General features: G+C 40.2%; 1 protein-coding gene across 3 annotated transcripts in view; it reads right to left on the bottom strand.

Annotated features, from left to right (window-relative positions):
• PARD3B (par-3 family cell polarity regulator beta) overlaps positions 1-22709 on the bottom strand; it is a 361423-nt gene that overhangs the window by 38838 nt on the left and 299876 nt on the right. For all 3 annotated transcript variants that reach the window (XM_072341851.1, XM_072341853.1, XM_072341852.1), the window contains one exon: positions 9421-9556. In XM_072341851.1, coding sequence (XP_072197952.1) covers positions 9421-9556 — 136 coding nt within the window. The remainder of the gene's footprint in view (positions 1-9420; positions 9557-22709) is intronic.

The raw sequence follows: 22709 nt of genomic DNA, 5'->3' as shown, positions 1-22709 counted from the left end.
CTTTCAAAACATTGACTTAACCATCAAAATTTAGACAGGAGCTGAAAGGCCAGTAAATGGTTGTGAATGCTGCCTACTGACATTATCTCCTATGTTGTTTCATACAGCTGCTTCTGAGAAAGGGAAGAAAGTTTATTTAGGACAGTATTGGAGCACTTTGGTAAATTCTCCATATGCGCTACAACAAAACACTGTCTACAGAAAAATACAGCTGACATCAAAGCATATTCCCCACCCCCTGTCTTGTTTCATGGAGAAGTTATGATAAACAGGTTATGTGTTCCCCTAAGGTTACCATGGAAACTCATTCTTTTCAGGCCATCATTTGCAAAGGTAAAATTTGCATTAAAATGTGGTGGAATTTGATTTTGTGCATGTGTGTGTGAAACTCAAGTGGGGTCATGCTACTACGCAGTATAGCTATTATTTCTAACTCAGGAGCATACACTGAAAGGAGAGATCTATTAATCCGTGTAAACACCTCAGTGACCAAATTACAGTTTAATTGCTAACTTGACAGGTATCTTCCTAGCAAATTAAGAGAAATACTTTGAAAATTAGCTTCATATGCAAATGTAAATGTTAATACTGATCCACTGGTGGGTACCACCAGATAGCATTTTGTTAAATTCCCCTATAATCATTCCACAGGAAAGATTGAATTTAGATTGTCAGAATGACTTTGTTTTGATGATGGCAGACCAGGCATAGAAGGCACAGGCATGTATTTCAAATTACACATTTTTATTTTATCTTGAAGGAGTTATCATCAAATTATAAACGTAATGGGATATAGACATGCCTAATGCAGTACAAGTAACTTCTGTGTCTCCTCAGAACATGCTTTGCTTGCTTTGTTTTGAGTTACATCTTGCACCTTCTAAGTCATAATTTCTGTTTAGGTGTCTGCTGCTACGGTTTTTCTTGAAATACATGATGGTATCAAGCACACACCCACTCCTGGCCTCCCAAGTGTCCATGCACCTTCAGAGCCCCTGCCATTACTTGTCAGGCACAAAACTGGTCTTCCTAACACAACAGTGCATTACTTGCACTGGTAATTTTGGCAATCATTATTTCCAGCCTATCAAGAAAACAGATGAAAAGAATATACAGAGAAAAACCTTAGGATTACTCACTAGAAGAAGCTTTAGAAGAGATACCAGTATTCCTTCTTCCCAGTTATATGCATTCACAATGCACGTTCTATCTAATATACTACATAATGAAATCTGTGATATTCTGAGGCACTGGACTATTCACATATCAGCTGTCTTGAATAGCAGGACCCCCTTGGAGATAGGATTTATATTTCTCCTCTGAAGGCAGACAACCCAGTAGCATTTAGATTAGAGAAGACTAAACACCTTAAATTATACAGGACTTGTGACATACAGTTCAGCTGGAATGGCTCTACTTAATATTGGGCGACATCACCCTTTACTCAGAGTAGGTCGTTTGAAAAGTAGTAAAAACAGACAGCAGTCTGTCTAATTCCTGCTTTCTTATAGTTAATTAATAGCTGAACAGCAAATGTCTCAAAAAAAGTCAGAATCAGCCCTCCAGATTAAATAGCACAGTGTAGGTATTTCATCAAACACACTTTTGTACTGGTAAGTTTCTGCTTACAAATTCAATTTACTAATATAAACAAGAACACTAAAGGAGATTTTAAAAAAGCAAACAATAATATATATATATATATTTTTTCAGAGCTTCTCAAAACTCAGCACATTCAATAGAAAAACCGTGTTTCAGTTGGATCCCATACAGAGAAAGAAAAATAGGGGTTAGCTCTCCTTTTTACAAGCATTCTTTGATAGTAAGAGATGAGGCTAAAAGTTTAAAAGAATTGGTTCTGAGTAGAAAAGCAAAACTCATGTACAGCATCAGCCTTACCGGGTAAAAGGCATTCTCATTCCCATATTTTGTACATTATTTTAATGCAATCTTGATATTAGATTAGCATCTGCACTACAGACCTTAGGCTGGGAACTAATAAAGTTATCCACCCAATCTCTCAATGTCTGAGTCAGTGACTTTCTTTTTCATTTTAAATAATTATAATGTCTCCTGTTTGCTCAGAAAAAATAGAGCCTTTATATATTCATAGATAATTGCTAATATCCAGCAACCAGTGATACATTCTAATTGCTTTTCACACCTTGCCTGTGAAGATATCTTGAACTTTTTAGTGTTTTTAACTGAAAGACAACAGCATAGCCAGAACACTGACACCCTGGCTGCTGAAACTATGCCTATGATGTAATTTAACAAGCAGTTCTTCTAATGCATTTTGCAGTGAGGAACTTCAACAAAACTCAAGAAGACCCAAGACCTACTGCTACACATATACAATGTAAGATCTCAATCCAGAAATCAAAAGTAATTGAAAGTCCATTATTTCAGTTGGCTTCTGTCACATACTTAACTATAAGAAATAAAAGATCTGTACCCTGTAGCAGCCTCAGTGACTTTGTTGTATTGCTTGACTCAGCTTCTTTCAAGCTCAACCCTGTTCTGCACACTCTGGGCAACTGCTGCAGTTTCCCTCTCTGAGGTCATTCTACTTTCCATTATGGTAAACGGTCAAATTTTGCAGTATTTTGTCAAAATTATTATGTTTCAGTGGAACGTTAACACTAGCAGGCAGAACTGGACAATGACCAGCATCTCTTGGCCACAGGTTGCTGTCTCAGACAACAGTAGCTAGGCAACTCTTTGGATCAACAATATTTTTGAGGGAAGAGATTTCTTCTTAATCAGCAACATACTGAAGAAGGACATAACCCAGGGAGACTAAACTGTGAGAACTCAAAAAGAAGTCAACCGTGTCAGCATCTGCTTGAAAAACACACCAAATCTCTGCTAGGAAAGGCAGAGCCTCCAGCCTAGTTTCAGTAAAAAATGTTAAGTTAGGGGGGGCCTAGTTTCAGTCCCAATCTAATAAATACCTTAAGTACATGTTTAGCTTCAGCCATGAGTTTCAATGGCATTACAGACTTGTCTCATGATTTAAAAAATGAGCGCTGTTGCAAATGGGGCCTCCTTCCAGAAATTGAAGCAGGCCTCTTACTAATAGCCTGAGGAAGAAGAGGTCAATTTTGAAAGGAAACCTACTTTTTTTCACCCTTGTAGTCAGACCCATGAGCAGCTGTATTTGATTCTATAGTATGTGGGGCACTGACTTGCTGGAGGTCGGGACCAAGCTGTCATAGAGAAGTACATATCACTGAAGGAAAGGTAAGGTTCAAAGTGCAATGTATGAGCTCCAGCAACCCCTCGGTGTTAAAATCTCAATTCACTTCTACCTTTGCCACATGATGCTGCCTGAGATTTGACAGTGCACACACGTTCAAAGCAAGTGGCCACATAGTCACGTGTCTTTATGGGGATTAACAAGTAACTAGACAACTCTTAAAGCCTATGCTTGCAGAAACTTGACAAATATGAAGCAAATCAGACCCATCAATTGTGCTGCTCAGAACTGCAATGCTGCCTTTGCACAGGGCTGCAGGACAGTTTGTAGCCTACATCTGAACTTGCTATCGCTGTGCCCATCCACCCATTTTATCCCTAAAGGATAAAAGTTGCAGAGCCAAGTCCTGTCTGTGTGCACAAGTGCAGTTCACCTTGCTATATGGCATGGATTACTCATTTTCCTCATCAATATAATTACCAATTAGAGGTTTGTTTCCTGCCTTCCCAAACACATTGGCAGATTAGGGAAAACATAAAACAGAAAACCTCTGGGGCACTTCACAATGTACCAAGATGATCTGTGTCAGCTGTCGTGGTCTCTGTGATACCACAGTCAAGTTCTAAACTTGGGCAACATCAGAAGAATCTTTCCTAGGTGTGAGGGACATGACCACCAGGGCATGCGTTAATGTGCAGCCTTCTGCTGCGGTCAGTCCGGCAGGATGGACATGTCCAGGCAGCCCAGCGGGGCTGCCTGCTTTCCTCATGCTTCCTCCTGCTATCTCTGTGAAAACTTCTAAGTTTGTCCTCAGAATCACCCCCCTGTGATTAAATAAAACAAAAATCAGCCATGTGATGAGGTACCTTGTGGAAAAGATGACAAGATGCATTTCTGAAATTCACAGAATATTCTAGGTTATAAACTGTACCAGTGGGCCTTGATAAGACGACATATGGCAGCAGAACTGTTTCCCCCTGATAAACAAGGGTGTGTACGTAGTGTTAGCATGAAGACAAGAGCGTTCCAGGCTCCCCTCTGGTTCAGTTTCACTATGCCAAATTCAACCTTTGTGTAAGTAGGAATGACTCCAAACAAGTATAAGAATCACTCATTATTACTAGTATTAATGGAACTGAATTTGGCTCTCCTTGCATGTGCCATTTGGAATAGTTTATTTTTTCACATGAGATTTGGCAGGGATTTTTCTAAAATAATTTCCCCCAGAACCCACCCTCAAATCCAGCCTGCAAATTTCAAAACATCTCTGCTTCCTTAGAACAGCTTTTTAGAATACAACCCAATCTGAAGTCTTCATCATTCAGAGATAAGTAGAGACCATAAAAAATTTTTGATTGGTGAGCTAATCATGCATCCTCATAAAACACTTCAGATCATGTCTAATAATGTGTTGTAAAAACTTACACTCAAATACTTCTGATCTAGAGTTTTCAAAGCAATTACATCCTAAGTCTGTCTTTCTTTCTTTCTTTCTTTCTTTCTTTCTTTCTTTCTTTCTTTCTTTCTTTCTTTCTTTCTTTCTTTCTTTCTTTCTTTCTTTCTTTCTTTCTTTCTTTCTTTCTTTCTTTCTTTCTTTCTTTCTTTCTCTCAATGCTTTTTACTGACTAATAGTCTGTGGGCTCAAAGTCTTGAATTCACAGCAGTTTCTGCTATAGGGTTTCACAAAGTACATAAAATTATCACTTTCCCATTGCACTAGAAGACAGGAATGTTGTTATTCTGGAAATTGGAATTTTGGTTTCTAACCATGATCCAACACAAATGTTAGTGCGATTTGGGAACGCAACCTATTGGACTTGCAGCATCCTGAACTCGGATTTAATTGATCAAGAAAAGTACAAGCAAATCCTGAAAGTAAGCATAGAACCCTTTGACACATTATGGAATAATAATACAGTCCCAAACATTCCTTTCTTTCTTTTTTTCTGTTTGATTCTTAGGCTTGGCTTCCTGCCAGGCACACAATAAAGTAGTTGGCCTTTAGCACAGACAGGCACAATTCTTCTTCCATACTCTCAACTGGGAACTGACAAAACTCAGTACACTACAGATTTGTTTCAATCAAAATGTCCACAGCTACCATCCAGAGGCAGATTTTCTTACATCTTTAGGCTACTTATCAACTTACAAACCTGATTTGCAAATAAAAAGGCAGCTCTGAGAACCACTTGATGTGAAGTTTAGTACAACGAAGCTGATGTGGTCACTAACAGGTGAAGAACTATTTGCAGTGTAGCCTGTGTTACTTGTACTCCGCAAATGTACAAAATAAGGATAGAATTTCGAGAATTTACTGCCACCCCGAAGGAAGGAATTGATGTTAAATAACTGGATTTGTACAAAGCCTGTAAGACAATCCAAGTAAATCCTCAAATACATGATTAATTCCTCATTATTTCAATGTTCTTAAATAGAAGAGTACATGCTTGCTTTGTAGCGTATCTTGACATCTCCTTCTCTATTTCTCATGATCTGTTGCTACTCCACAACTCTAAATCCCTGAAAAAGTGTTTCACGAAAAGGCTTTCCAACTCCTAGGGAGATTGCCTACAATTTTGCAGCTCATTGTGGTTCTCTCAGCATCTCATCAATACTGCAGTATCTAGTAATACATATACAGATATATTAAGCTTTTTTTCCTGTAGTCCCAATGGATTTAGGATTAGGTTTGTATACAATATTTTCATGAGTGCTTTCACTATTTGATGTTCTGCTAAAATATCAACATGTACACACAAGTCTGAACTCTGTCTTCAGATGATTACTTCCCAACAGACATCCTAAGTGTCAGAATATTTTAGGGTAATCTCACAGCGTACTGACAACAACAGGCATCCTTTTTTCCCAAGCAGCATTTGCACTTACCCTCACAGTACCCTTTGGTTAACAAGATCTACCTGGGTTTTACTTTAAGCCTTGTGATCCACCCTGTAAAACCATGCCCATCATTTTTCTAGTTGTAAATCAGAACTACACGTTGAGGTGGGGGGAAGCAGGTGCAGAGGAATCTAAAGGATGCAAAACTCAGCAACAAATCAAAGCACAAAGAGAGTGGAAATGAATTTTGAAGAATCTGACTCTATAGCACAAACAGCACTGTATACATGTGTCTGTTTATGGAGACACACAAAACTGAATTATTCAGTTACTTAGAAAAAGAACAGACTGTGGGGAAGGGAGAGCAGAATGAAGGCGCAAGAGAGCAGAAAATTCATCCAGCAACAGATGAGAGGAACAGAAGAGGATTGGAAAATGGATACATGGGGGGAGAATGGATGATGAGAGAATAGCAGTCCTATTTAAAATGAATTTTTGACCTTATTTTTAAACATTTATGGATCCCAATTGCCTGTCATGAGATCATTTTGCCTTACAATGCTGGCTTTTTAGTCAGCTTTGCAGTTTAACTTGATTTATCCCACTTAAAAAAAAAAAAAAAAAAAAAAAAAAAAAAAAAAAAAAGTAGATTGTTAGAAATACCCCTTCTATTAGAAATCCTGTCCCATTACAGTGTCAGCTAAAGGCCACTTGTCAATGTCAGCTTTATCAGATAGAGATTTGCCTCATGAGTTCTCAGATACTTGTTTTGGAGGACAAGACCCAGCGCCCATTTCTGAGGCTGCTGATTTGTGACAGGATAGCGTCTTCTGAAATTATCCTCTGCTATTTCCCAACTTATCTGCATGTTTCATGAGATGGTGAGTAGTGATTACAGCAGCTGCTGTACATTAGAAAGAAATCATATAGAAAAGCTGGCTTAGGTAACACAATCAACTGACAAAAACAAAGAAAGAACAAATCGAGTATTAAAAATATACACAGAGATGCAGGATCTCCTTTCCAGCTGCAGCTTCCCTGATGACATTACCTCCTGTGTGAAGCAAGAAAACCTGTACCAGAAGGTTTTCCTCCTCCCCAGCTGTCTACCAATTCTTTAAAGAAAGATCTGATGTCCTGAAGATCAGAGTAAGTTTTTATTTACAATTATGCAATTAGTCATCAACATGTTTCTTCACTGATTGAGTAAAGATGGAGAAAAACAGCTGATGTTCTGTCTGTATTACATTGTGCTACTGAGGGTCAGCAGCCCAAGGCGGGTGATGTGACATTGCTTATAAAATATCCTGAGGACTCTCCTAGCAAGATGCTTTGAAATATTTGTTTTCCTTTGAATATTTTGATTCTAACTTTAATCCTTTGTTTTTATTTGAATGGATTGATGTAACATATATTTTAAGGGTAAAATCACATGTCGGAGTAGAATTAAAGAAATTTCAGCCAGGAGTCAAAAGACAAGTCATGGCTGCAGTATTTCAGAGGCTGAAAGGCTGCCTATGAAAGCATGGCTGGGTGGATCAATGGATGATATTGTTGCAACGATGAGACCAGAAGTCTTTGAAATTTGTAAACAACTTCAACTAGAGAAACTGTTGCAGCAACAAACTTCAGTGTATTAAAGCCCTCAAGGTAAACTCAGATTTTTAAGCGGACTGCAATTCCTCACAACAAAAAATGTTTAAAAATATTCTGTATTTGAAGGACTAAAAGAGACAATCCTGGTGCCACTGTTATTAATCAGTTCAAGATTGAGACACTCAAAGCTCCCTTTCAGCTGCTCTGATTAAGGACAACTTGCCTCATAGGAAAAGTAAAGCTTTGGAAATCAGTAATCTTGGGGTATTATACCTAATAGGAAAGGCTTAAAAAGGATTACCTGGAAGAAACCTTTGTGAGTCTTAGGGAACTACACTGGGCCATAAATATCAACCTCCTGTGAGGATTAATAAAGCTTTATCAGTTTCAGATAAGAAGTAAAAAAACTCAGTCTGCTGAACTGGTACCACTAGGCCAGTCCAGGGCATCTGTCAGGACACTTTACACACCACACAATTACAACAGAAAGAAGCATTTGATGAATGTTCTCAGTTCAGTTTACAAAAGCTATTCAGAAGAAGAATGGCAAATTCGGGTCACAAAATCTAAGGCAGTAGACTGAAGCTAACTTCTCAAAGGAAAGTACTATTTCACTGAAAGTGAATTTTTCAGCAACTGATTCAGAATAATATATACTTTTTCTTGGGGGGGAGGAGGGTGGAGGGGTTAATGAACAAATAAGGATGATGATTTATGCAAAAAAAATCCCCCTTTGAACTTTATCCCTGTGACTGCAATAAAGTCTATAGTCTCACATAGATATTTTTTGGTCTATAACCCCAGTGATTGAAGATTTCACTTCAGCATTGTACCACCAGTAGTTTGGAGTTCATTAGAAGCAATGTTAGCTCAAAGCCCAGGTGTACTTGGATTTTTAAGATTTTTAATATAACGTGCCTCTTTCTTAACTCAAATTTCAAATTTAGCATACATTGCACCGTATCATTTTTGAATGCCAGTTGATTATAATTACTTGCAAAGAGAGTCCAACTCTGAAATCTGCTCAGGTGGGGCTCATGAGTGCCATAATTGTCATCCCATACACTACAGCTGTTGCATTTATTTAATACATTAAAATATCCAGCACTCTTGACTTAATTTCTGGTTCTACCACGGGTTATTCTTCACCAGTGAGTAGATAATGTGTCTTTGTGTAGTGAGAGTCCTAGGTGTATAATCAGGAATACAGTATGACTGTAACATTTGACCACCATAACAGTATAGCAGTAAAATATTTTAAGATCTTTTGATGGAGTAGGAGCAAAATATTCCATTTTTACTTTATGGAAGTGACTGAGGATGTATCACAGCCAGATTGCTATTGTCCTGTGAGCAGAAAGGGGCAGGATAGACATGCCTGTATTTCCTCTTTCTCACTTTGCAGCTAAGCACAGCAAAAGCCTGTTCTTCCAATGCTGTTGTTAACCCATGGAAACATCAAAGGAACTGCCGAGGTACCATAAAGCCTGCTGAAAAGCCTTGATGCTACCACACATGACAAAATTTGGCAAGGGTATCTTGGACCTCAGGAGAGAGGAAACCTGGGCCTAGACCAAAGGCAGTAAACAAGTGCAGTATTCTCAGTCAAGTTTTCATATCAGTGTTTTCTTGAGGTAGAAGGGTTGGCATTAAAGATTTCTCAAGTCTTGTAAGCCCCTCAAATTCACGATAAACTGACATAGGACTTCTAGAAAATACAAATATATCAGTTTCTTTTGCAAAACCCGAATGCTGCAAAAGCCCTATTCAGCACATTGTAGACATACCCAGCGGTGGTCACAATCAGACAGCTGTATTCGTCCTTCATCATCCTCATAGAAAGGTAAGCCCTCTCGCCTGGCCTGATGGTACTCCTTCCGTAACTTCTGGATTCGGTCAGCATTCCCACCACCTGCACAGCCACTGAGAAAAATAACAGATGCTAAATATAATCCATATATCTACACATATTAAAACAATTGTCAGATACCCACATCAGCACACATGCAGTGCTCACACCTGAGACAAATGGACTGCGAATATTTGACTCTTTATTTCCATAGCGCCCGCTGGCTCACATCAGCCCTATTTTTGCTTTCCCATATTAAAAAACTCCTAATTGTGAATTTGATCCCCCTTTTGAAAAAAGGCTGTCCCTGCCCAAAGAACTTAACAATTCCAGCGCAAGACAAGAGACAACAGATGGATACAGACAGATGGGGGAGCACAAGGAAACTTTTAACATTCCTATGAGCAGCTATAAATGGCTATCATATTTTAATAATAATGATGATGATAAGCTGCCAGGAAAATGTTCCCTTTTGCTCCCATGCTAAATGTGGAATTTCCCTAAAATTACATTTGTTCAAGGTAAGGAACAGACAATATTCGCAGAGAAGCACAGAAAAAAGTTTATCTCAAAAAACAACCTCGCTCCCAACTGTACCAAGAACTAAAACATCAGCCACGAATATAGAGGAGAGGCAAAAGAGATGGGAAAGCATGGTACTGAATTCTGACACCATTTTCTTAAACGTAGTAATTAATCAGTAATTTGACAAAGACTCACTTCTATGCTGGGTACACTGCAAGCTGCCTTGGTAAAGGCTGGTGATGTTGTTTATCAGAAGGATTAAAAAACAATCCTGAAAATCCCTAGGAATTCTATTAAAATAAAATACAGGCACATGGAAATGACTAAAATAAAAGCTTTTGAGACCTATTTCCAGCCCTTCTCCAGCCAGCACTGGGAAGCACACTGACTGTGTGGCTCAGTAGCATTTACTGACATTCACAGGGAATTGTAGGATTTCTTTGTGGCAACTTCTAAACTCACACTGCTGTTGCTGCAGAACATATTCATACATTCTCTTAACCTCAGCTTTGCTACACCAGTAATGGTCTAGAGGGTACAGACTTATTCACATGCGCTCTGTGGAACATCTTGTCACACTGTACTCCACTAAGAGCTGGCCAGAATCTAGGCAAGCCTTTTGTATGAATTGCACAGCAAACTGAATTTGAAAAGTACATAGAGAAGAGTAGACATAAACTCAACAGTTAACTAATACATATTTTCTAAAAGCAAATAGCAATCTAGAATGGTGGATAAATTACTTTTGAAACTAATTACCAAGGAAGGGGAATCCCACATAGGGTGCAAGTGCAACAGAGTGTGCAGGGCTGGAAGTGTTTCCTGGCAGCACCAGTGTGTTTCCACAAAAAAATCAAATGATTAAATTACTTGTCTTCCCCGGATCCCAAGCTATCCAGCCCCTCTATTCTACAAAGCCCCTGAGGTTTCAAGCTTCTCTGGCTGACTTACTGAGCTCTTCCAGAACATTGGACATTTTTCTTATCATCTGCCAAGACAGTGTGGAAAGCTTGCACAAACATCGTGGAGTATTGAAAAAAAACCAAACCAAAACAAAAAACTGTACATTCCCTTTTCCCTATGACTCTTACAACAGATAAATGCCTCCATTCCTTGCATGAACTGTTGTCAAATAGCAGAGAATCACCTCCAGTTTGCAAAATACTCAGACTAAGTATTAGCTAATGGGGGATATCACTTAGAACAGTGAAGCTTGGCCCCACTGTTCAGGAGCAATACAATACCTGTGAAATCCCCAGACTTCCCTTGTGACTACAGATTAAGACTTTAATTAGAGCTGCTAGCATGCAGATAAGACCCAAAGTGCAATGCTGTTCCTGTTGCTTTACCAATGCCATTACCTAAAGCCGCCTTAGCTGGGAGAAGGAAATGCTGAGATCCTCTACAACATGGCCAATTTGATGAGCTGAGCTGGCTCCCTGCAGCTCTCTGCAAATGGAACCAGCATCTGTGGCCAGTGGCCTGAAAATCACATCCCACTTCTACCTCCAGGTATTTTGGCTTAAGAGGTAAACTGAAAATACTGTAAGGTTTTCTTTGTTGGTTTGTTTTTGTTTTTTTAAATGAAATTTGAGCTTGGCTGACTCATTCCAGCAAAGTGTCAAATATTGTGAGAGGGAGTAACAGCAGCTTGTGCTCCATTTACTGCAGATCTCCCATAGTTGAACTTCCCTCTGCTTAGGCCCATCCAGCCAGCAGGTAGGTGCGGATCAAATGCAGAAATCCAGCTGATTTTATACATATATACTAAGGGCCTGACAGCTCTGTCATTGGTAAACCCCTCCCATACCACATAAAAAGTACAAAATCTCACTATGAACATTTGAATGAAAGATAGCACCACGTGGAAAGCATAATCTCTGTGGAAACAAGCAGCTCTGTGAAACCTGATTTCCTCTGCTCCTCTCCTGTGAGTTCTCCAGTGTCCAGTGATGGGACTGAGTTCACACTGTGAAGTCTCTCCCCAGCACAGGCATTCATCTGGGCCCCTCCAGCAGGCTGCTCATTTTCACGAAGAATACATAGTTTCTATCTTTTGAACATCTAATCATCTGTCAGATCTGGTCAGAACTGGCCAGCAAGTTCAGAATTTGATAGGAGGGAGGGAGTAGCAGATCGAAGGGGGACGATCAGCTTCATTTTTTCAAGGAACAGTTAAAATGCCACATCAAATTTTTTTCTCCATCACTGTTTATAGGCACAAATGCAAAAGACATTGGCTGTTGAAAGAGCTGCATATCTAGCTTACCATGAAAGTCTTACCCACTCCTGAGAAATGTGAGATGAATATGATGCCCTGTGCAAGGCTCACGAAACAGTTCTGAATTTCAAGTTGGCTCCTGACAATTATGTGAATATATGAACCACATTCGAACTCACCAGATGAATTCAATCAGCACTGTGCAAATATCGCATACATAATCTAGTAGTTTACCCCAAAGAAACTGAAGCATTGAATTCAAACAGAATGAAGTCATCAGTAATAAAAAAAAGAAACTGATAAGGCAATATTAAAAAAAAACAACAACAAAAAACCCCACAATTTTCCAAGGTTTGCGGAGAAGATCATACATTGACTGTAAACTATTCTCCCATCTGCCTATAAATACATAATTAAAAAATATTGGTTTGATCAGATAGCAGTTCTCAGACTGGGAAACAGCAAATGAATACCAGTTCAAACGTTTAGGATGCGTGACTACTTACAGTGACAGGAACCTGAACTTAAAGAAGAAAAACAAAAACAACACTCCAACCAAAGTCAATTTATATTAAGGAGCCTTATTGAAGCTTTTATCCACCCTAGTAAGCTCTGCAGACAGGTTTCTTTTATGGCAGCTTTACATTTAATGTACTGCTCCCTCCTTTAGGAGATATAAATATCACAGCCCTCGTGGTATCTACAGTAGTGCACAACTCACTGCCCTGACATGCTTCCCTGCCCTACTTGATGTTCAGAGAGCTGCACAACCACACAGGTGCCACTGGTCCCAGCATGCTCCCAGCCTCCAGCTGTGCCTTTTACTCATGGACTTCTCAGCCCCCCTACTCCCCCTTCTACATACTGCAATGGTCTTTCTTTGGAAATAATAATTAAAAAAAAAAAAAAAAAAAAAAAAAAAAAAGTGAAAAAAATCCAATTTTTTTCCCTTATACTTGAATTTCCCCAAGTCATAACATGGGTTCCACCTTGCCCACTGTGAATGCAAGGAGTACTGCTGTGAAACAGCACAGGTGCCCCCAAACAAAATGGAACCTGTACTTTGGCACAGATGTATTGTGAAGCTGTCTTCAACACTGCATAAAATGAGACTGTGAAATTCCATCCTGTCATCTCAGAAGGGCTAGATGAGGAAGCAAAATAGCAATAACATGATATTCTCAATACCACAAGTTATGTTTTCCTAAGAACCAAAACATCAGCAGCAGCATTTAATACAGATGGCTCAGGTTGTACACAATAAAATCTCCCCTCTGTTCTCCCTCCGAGTAGCTAATCTGGATTTCAATCATTCAGGTTGAAAATGTCATTTTTTAAATTAATGACTTCTTACTGCAGCTCTCTAGATAGCACAAAATTAAAAACAAGTGTTGCATGTACAGACTACGATGAACCACTTAAAGCTGTATATAAACATACATTTAAAGAGGCAATAAACATTTTGTTTCCAGTGGTTTTCCTAAACCCATTAATATTGCACAGGGCTTTTTTGCCATCCACTTACTTCAGTCACTGATTTCGCCCAGCTGACTGTCAGCCTCTAAACAAACTACTTATGCTTCCATTTTTATTTTTATTTTAAGAGTCTTTTAGTGAATTTTCCATTAACAAACAAACCCAATTTAATTCACAGACTCAAGAGAATGGACAATCTTTCATTCACAATTTGCTGTAAAATAAACCTAGTTTTATATCCTGAAGGGAACATACTGGTCTGCCTAGATATAGTATGGAAGGGAGTCCAAAAGAGCATATAAGAGTGTATTTCACTCAGGATAAAACTTTCATTCTGGAGTTATAACAAACAAACATTCTGGTACATTACTCTATCAATTCCAGACCTTCTCATCCTACTCTGAAGTATTACTCTGCTTATGAAGATCCTTCTGCAACCTCAACAGTAGGAAGGAATAAAAAGATTGGTGGAAAGTGACAAAAAGAAAATCAATGAGAGGACCGTAATTCTACAGTACTTCAGCTTTCATCTTTGTCGACCACCGAGAAAGAGAGTTTCGGAAGAAATGAACGTTTGCTCATATGCACTTGACTAAATGAACGATACTGCAATAAAGGCACTGTCCTTGTTGGAACAACTGACACTGCCTTCTAAGTCTGGAAATCATCTGATATTCAGGTAGGGCCAGCCCAGGTTTCAGCTACGCACACCCAGCTGGGGTTCCAGTTCAAGAACCATGTCTCTCTAGTTACTGGATCCGTGCAAATGGTCTCCACATCTAAATGTTTTATTGGTCTCCACAACACTTGCTTCCTTGGTCTGGGCAGGAATGCATGCTGTGCATACCAATTATGGACTTATCAGTGTCAAAGGAGCCCCAGCAGAACACTTGACTAGGAAACCTGTGCAGAGTGGCTAGAAGGAAGACAGTGAGCCCAGTCCCACACTGACCCTTAAAAATCTGTTTGGATGAACTGCCTCGAGAAGCAATAGATGGAGGTGATTCTCTCTATCCATAAGCATATAAATACAAAGCCAAGAATCACAGATAAACTATAAGAAACCAAACTACACTGAAGAAGCTATTCACATCTGTTTGAGTTTGTTTGAACATGTATACTTAAGTCTCTGAGCCTGCTTTACAGATACTCTGTATCTGCTTTACAATACATAACAAAGTCATAACTGTCCTGCAGCCTAACGTATGCTGTCACCTTTCAATTCTTTAGGCTAACATAAAAGCAGTACAACCACTAATGTCCAAAAGGTCAAAGACTCCTAGGGCAGCACATGACTACCATTTGTCTGGATGTAAAGTGAGTCCTATTGACCCTGTAACATCACTGCTGACCCCTTGACATCAGGAGCTTACTGGAGAGAAAGAAGATGATATTCTTGGGTTCCTAATGATTTGTAACAAAGAAGGAAGGAGGGTGAGCCTTGCATGATATGAATCAGCAGAGCCATTAACCTTTTCTTTCTCCAAATAGCTCATAATATGTTTACAGAACCCTCACCAGACCTATGCATAGACTGAGACCAACAGATTTATATCACTTACAGTTTTTCCAAACTGTTTATAAAATACTTCTCAGTGGCTTGACATAAAGCATCCTTTTATGTTTCCCTCCTTTCACATGACATACAACACCTTTTCCTGTTTGCCATGGCAGATGGCCTAGACATTCATCTGAGCATCATTTCAACCCGGGACACTTCTCACCTCTATTACTCCCTTCTGTAACCTATATACAGTTGGCCAGAATTAATGGGAAACATATTCTAATTCGTTGCTTTAGGGAGATAAAGTTGGCTTAAACTAAACTAAGGTTTAACTCCGCCATAACAGCAGATATGCTGTGTGCTGCTCCAAGAAGGAAAGATGCTTTCTTGATAGAAGCCAGTTTGTCATCTTCACTTCAAAAGTATTTTTTTCTTTCATTCCCCCACCGTGTTGTGCCTAATCAAAAAAGCAATCATCAGCTTTTAACTAATAACAAAAAAAAAAAGCTGCCTTCCAGTTTGGCCTGGTTAATGGCAATGCCTGTTTCTGGCAAGTGACCAGTTTATTGCCGTCTCGCTGATCTGAGTTGTGCACGTGTCTCCAAAGGGCTGGCAGAGCAGGGAGATTAGGGACTCGGCTGCTGACAACAACCAAACTCTCTATAAACAATACACAATGAAAATAATGAAAAACAGATTTTCCTGGTATTTTCAGTAGCCTCTAGACAATGCAACAGTTTCTGGTTTCTTCGCTGAAGATGATATCAATTATGCCTTTTATCTATCACACAGATGTCACGTGTGAGGCATAATTGAGAGCCTTCTCTCCAAGGTAATTTCTTTTGGATTTACACGGCAAAGTACTTAAATTGCCTTTTTTGGCACTTTGTATTACAACACGACTTGGGAGGGGGTGTTTCACTTTCCTGATGTAAAGCAGCTGGCATGCTTACAATAGATAGGTCACATCAACAGACTGAGCAGATTTTCAGTCCTCCAAATCCATTTACAGCAGCTCTTAACAATTCAACAAAGCAAATGCTGAATGCTAAACTCTTGTGTGGAAATGAAGCTCTATTCCTTAATGGCTATCACACCTGCCTACGACTGGCAGACAGTTTTTTCATTTGCAGATTCTTGCTTTTTTGCACTACAGTTTATTAAACCTACCACTAAAGCTGAAATAATAAGTGCTCTACAGACTTCCAATGAATTAACCGTTCAGAAGTCCCTCTGGAATTCCCTTTAGCACACACAAAGCAAAAGCAGAGGGAGAGAAGGTGACAATTCACCACAGTCTTAATTTCTGTGCTCCCTTGCGAGGGAAGAGTGGAGGATCTGAGAACTTGCTCACAGCAGACGATGCTGTCCACATTCTAAAATGTATTCTAATGAAAACTACAAAGCCAGGAGTAACTATTCGTTTTCTCCCGGGAATTACCTCCAGAAGCTTCACACTGCTCTTTTTTTTTTTTTTTTTTTTTTTTTTTTTTTTTTTTTTTTCATGTGTAAACACATGCAAATTTGTGCCACGGGCAGAGTGGAAGCAAGGAATCCTCAGTGTGGGTTGCTGTTACAGTAACTGGCCCAGCTAGAAATCAGGCACAAACCTCAACTTCTATGTTTCTGCATCTGTAATCCCATTACAGATAAGAATTTTAAGTTAAAATTAACTCATCAACCTCATCTGCGAAGTACCAGGGTCATAGATCTCAGCCCATATGCATCCTTATTATAAAGTTGGGTTGTTGATTTCTTTTTTTCTTTTTTTGTGTGTGGTATTTTTAATGAATGATTACTACAAGGATAACATTAATCCAGTATTAGGACTTTTACGGGAAAAAAAAATACAGATGTAATTTATCTTTTTTAACTATCAGCTGCATCTCTAAAGCATCAGAGTCTGTAGCTTCCAGTGGCCTTTTGTCTTTCTGCCATGGCAGGAGTATCTTGGACAGCTGTAAGAGCTTTGTAAGCTATCTTTCTCAAAATCCATTAGCTAATTCAAGGAGTCTAATTAGACCTGCCATTTTGATGGAGCATACTGAATGTTCTGTATAAACTAGTAACACCATCAATGTTTATTAAAAATTGCAAGAACCAATGCTCTCAGTTCCACACAAATATTAATGGACAGACATACAATATTTACTGAAATACAGACAGTGTTATGTCCACAGGAATACACACAGGTATACTTAGATTAACAGTCCTGTGCAACGTGTTTATTCACAATGGCTAAAGGATGGAAGCAGAATCCAGGGACAACTGTTGAAAATGGACTGGCTTCCATTTATGCTGTCCCTAAGCACATTAAAGGAAGAAAAGAATGCTAAAGATGATTTGTTTCTTGTGTTTTTCCTGAGCAGCGTGCTGACAATTTGGAGTGTATTTTGAGATTACCTCAAGAATGCTCTCCAGCTGGAACTGCTTTATAGCTCCTCTTAAACTAGCCACTCCAATCACCACACTTTGTAGACATCCACACGTACAGCAGTACTGCACTGTTTAATGGTATCCAAAGATTCAAAGTGAATTTGTGCTGCAGAGCTAAAACTCAAATTCTGCTGTAGACAGCAACAAAATCAGTGAAAGGAGCCAGACATCTGGAGCAATGCTCTCCTACATTCTGCAGTTTAAAGGCCCAACTACAATGAAAAACCAACTCTTAGGCAGTGACACAACACATGACATACTGACCATTCTAAGAATCTATCGGAGACCTAATTAGGATAGGCTGTACAAGCACATATGCCTTTGGCTGCAGAAATAAGAAGTTTTCTGGCTACTTCACAGCTTCATTTTTAACTCAATACTTCATAAATGAACTGCAGAAAACCTCATATGTTACCATTTCAATCTGACGTACGCTTTCATATGCATCTAACAGTGCCTGGATTCTATTTATATGTACAACTGAATATACGTGCATAGAAAAATCATTGGATTTGTTACAGAAAGACAGCAGATGTTCTTATTAAGCCACTGGCACATGCAAGGTGAAGCATGGAAGCCTTATAAGGAAAACATTTAACGTTCTAACTACAAGATAAAGAAAAGCAAAGCTAACAAATTAAATCATTTCTCCCATGCTTTACTAGCCGTGAGCGCAAGGCTCAGCAAAATAAAAGCACTGCTGAGCAAGCCTGAATGACTCCTGCAACACACACAGCCTCGCACAGAGGGGAGCATAATCCATACACACTTTCTGGATCATTCCAGCTTCAACATAAAGACCCAAAGTCCCCTTGTTCTGAGCACATTCTGACATGACACACAAAGCATTGAAGAGACGTGCAAAAGAAATGTTCTTAATTATATTTTCTACGCTGTAGTAGTGCGAGCGGGCTTAAAATTTTATGACACTTATCACGGGGACAGCCCTGATGGGAAATTCATTTCAGCTCTCTTGATAGGATAGCATTTCCAACTGATAACTGAGATCTGAGCAGTTTCACAGGAACATGCTCAAAAGTCAAAACTACAGTTACCAGCAGCTTCTCTCAGGAATTATAAATGGCAAATCTAGCTTGTGGTTATTGCTCAACAGAAACCCTGCCAGATGCCGAAGCAGTTGATGGATTTTGTGAAGTTCTGATGCCTTCAAGGCACCCTGCCCACTCCAGCAGCACCTCCCTGCCCTCCCTCCTGGGCAGCCCATCATGCAGCTGAGCTCTGCACAGCACACTTGCTTTGCTCTCGTTTGCACTGACTGGGGAGCACACGTTCCCTTCGGCTAACTTTCATCAAAAGCTCTGCATCAACAGAATTAAACATTTTACAAGCTGAACTGTATTTCAGAGAAATTTATCTGCCCTCAAGGGCCTAAATTAGCAGTGTAACTTTATTACTTTTTATGACACAGCCCATAGAAGCTCCTGGACTTACAGGCATGCACAGCTTCTCTTGCTCCTTCCTATTATGGCTGCAGCTGTGCTGAACCTCTGAAGGGCTCCCACTTTTCTGCTTGAGGAAGTGGGGGTGGATTATTAAGTTTCGAGGGTGGAAGGTACACAACCATTCCTTCTCAGTAACTGTACTGAAAACCATTAAATCCAAATGGAAAAAAGCAAAGCCATGGAATCTTCACACTAGACACAGTCATTTCCTCATACATCTCACCTTCCTCTGCTTGGGCACCCACCCACAGACTCCCATGCTGCCTTCCCATACAACTTGCTTTGTTCTCCCTGGCCCTCTCTCTGTCCCTATGACTGTCCTTCCTCTCTATGGCATCTTTTAGGACTTTGCATTCACCTCAGCTATCCCTCACTGGAAGGCGGCTCATAAGGGCAAGGGGATACTGACATACCCAGGATCCCACTTCCTTCAATGCTGCATAGGAACCTTCAGGCCCTACAGCCAGGAGAACCTACTGCTGGAAACGTCTGTCTAGGCTTCAGTAGTGCAGGGCTAGTGCTTTTGGTGAAGTCAGCAGCCAAGTTTCCATCCTGTGTGTGGGAAGTACTCTCAGTCTGTGTTCAAAGGGTGGCAAAAGGCACAGTCTGGTACAAGACTGGGCTGTGTTCCCTTCCCAAATATAAAGCCCCTGTCTCACAGTATGGAAAGACTACAGCTTCCTACTGAAAGAATCATGCTTATTTTTACTTTTTAGATAGACAAAACAACCCCTCATCTTCTCCCTCCTGGCCCCCCAACACAGCTGTCATCAGCAATTCAGCTCCAGCACACCTCCTACATGAGTGTTTTCAACCCTAACATTTGAAAGCTGGTTATTAAAGGGAGGAAACAGAGTTTTCCAGTGGAAGCCAGGCCAACACCTCCTGTTGTAACTGCAGCTGTATGGGTTAGTGTGGCTGACCCCAGACTACCTTACAGGACTGCCAGCCCCTGGCCCCCAGCTTGGTCTGCCAGCCCTGCAGGCAGCACTAAGCTGGCTCCTGGCTGCCTGAGGCCACTGCAAGCACCTGGAGGCACAGTCCAGTAAGGGCAGAGCTCCTCCTGCAAGTTCTCCAGATTAAGCTGTAGTCAGCTTAATGAGAGACTTAATTGATGAGTGCTACTTCCTTCACTTGTCCATTAAGATAAGTACAGCACATGGACATTTCAGCCCATCAAAGATGAGAAAATGCATTAATTTTGGTTTTCTTAGAGCTGTTAATAAATCTGACGCTGTCTGGCAGTTTTATTCATTTCCTACCATTTGACAGATACTGCGATCGCAAGTTACTAAGGATGCGTTTCCTCTGAAACTACCACTCTAATAATACAAGTCAGAAGAAAACTTTATCAAGGCACCAAGAAGCTGGTTGCTGGTTTTTTTTTAAACTTCGTGTGATTGTTTTGTGAGCATCTCTTTATGTGATAAAAAAACAAAATCCATCTTGTGTTATTAAAAGTAGGTGTACACACATTACAAATGATTCTATTACATCAAATCAAGCTGTGTATTTATTAGCAAAAGTTTGTATTCCTCTCATATAATCAGCATGGCTTTCCTGCAACTGTTTTCCTCCTCTTTTTCTCTCTCAAATTGACATTTGTATGAAATCAAGAAAAATCATCCTTAATAATTTTTCATTACTAATGGATTTTTTTGGTATGTGTATTTGGGAGGAGGGAAGGCAAAGGGCAGGAAAAAGCAGCTTTAAGTGCTCTGCAAATGATCCTCCCGAATCTGGGCCTCATAAATCCTATCAAATGTTATATTTCATCAATAGACTGGAAAAGCTTTTTTCTCTGCAATGATGAAGCCTGGCTTTAAAATTTATGGTTTCATTTTAGAAATGGACTATAAAAAGAGTCTGACTTAGCTGTCTATCAGCTGTAGCTGACATTAGCAAGTTAGGTGTGGACTTCCTAAGAGTTATATGTATTTTTTATTTATATAGACGTATGTACATACATACATAGATATATGAGAACACGTATATCATTGTGGGCTTATGCATGTATAAATACACGGCCTTTTTTGGCCTTAAAAAACCATTTTCTTCCAATGCAAGAGGCATCCAGCAGATTAGATTGCAAAGTGATAAAAGCCTCTAGACCATGGCTGGCTCTGAGATCTGCAGCAACAGCAGCAAATTGCATTTTGCTGCCCAAATGATGGAGGATAAAGTAGTTTATTTTGTTCTCATCTGTGGGGTGGTAAAATGCAATTCAGCACTGGCAAAGCAGGCTTCAGGGGGAGGCAGTGGAGATTTCCATAGGTTGGGGTGAGGGAAGAAGGGATGAGAGTAGGAATGAAACAGAATTTTTAGGGTGGGAGAAGATGTTTAGTGCAGGAGTGTGACCCCTGCTCAATGCTGGCCCACACTGAGAACACAGATGCTGTTACTGTTGCTCCCACCCCTGATGAGAGACATGTGGGTGCAACAGCTGCCTCCCGCAGTCATGAAAGCTTCCCCTAGCAGTGGCATCTTCCTCAGGTGAGAGGAGGGGATGGTCCATACTTTGCCCAAACACCCATAGCTCCACTCAGTCACTTCCAAAACTGCAGATCTGTGGCCAGGGACTGCTGCTCAGTTCTCCTGCACTACATAAGCCTCAACTGTAAATTTCTCACAGAAACATTGGTGCTGCCTCAAATCCTCACACCAAAACACTTGAAAAAAACAAACCTGAAAATAACAAACAGATAAATAAGGTAACCCAGCTATAGCCTGAGAACACAAGGCTCTGCTCTCAGTGCAGGGCAGCATACCTCTCCTTTTGCCTAGAAGACCCTTGTTTCTTAAGTCAGGCATTTAATGATGGATGATGTGAACATAACTGTGATCATACTGCTAAAGCACTACCAGAAGCAAACAGAAGAACAGTTCATCTAAACCTCATGTGGATGGTTACCACTGCATGTTGCTGTTCTTGCTGCTGGGCCCAGCTGTTAACAGCAGATCAGTGGCAACTCAGAAAAACTCAGAGGTCCTGTTCCTTGTTATAAAATGATGAGAAATCTCAGCCTGGGGAATATGGCCCAAGGAATATGACAAGGGAATACTAAAAGCAAAGGCCTGGAAGATGAGGGGACAGTGGCTAATGGTTAATGCATTCTGAGCCAAGACCAAGGAACCAAAGCTTTTCTGGCATCACCCTCTGTTCTGTAACAGGAACAAGATAAGTGCAGAAAGCAACTGCTCATGGATGCTGAGGATGCAACACTGGCACCCTCGCAACATGTGCTCAGGATCCTGGCAGAGGCGCATCACTGCAGGGCCACTTTGGGCACAGCGGGAGCCTGCTGCTCACCACACTCAGTGATGGCACAGCAAGGGACACTTGTTTGTCTGGTAGCATCAACCAGAGGAAGCACGTACAGAAAGCACCACCTGTCTGCACTGGGCAACTCAATATGCAGGTACACAAAGCACACCATGATTGCACCAGTTTCTGGAAATGAGAGGAGCTGAAATTGCCTGTATTTTCACAAAAGCATATTTATAATAACAAAGGGGAACTGCACTATGCCTTGATCTACAGACAAGATGTCTCTGCAACTCTATGTTTTTTACTGGAAGGAGGCACGTTAACTGCATCACGT

This window comes from Excalfactoria chinensis, chromosome 7, assembly GCF_039878825.1.
Source record: "Excalfactoria chinensis isolate bCotChi1 chromosome 7, bCotChi1.hap2, whole genome shotgun sequence".
Classification (NCBI taxonomy): domain Eukaryota; kingdom Metazoa; phylum Chordata; class Aves; order Galliformes; family Phasianidae; genus Excalfactoria; species Excalfactoria chinensis.
The sequence above is the reverse complement of the archived record's forward strand: the minus strand, read 5'-3'. Positions and strand labels throughout refer to the sequence as shown.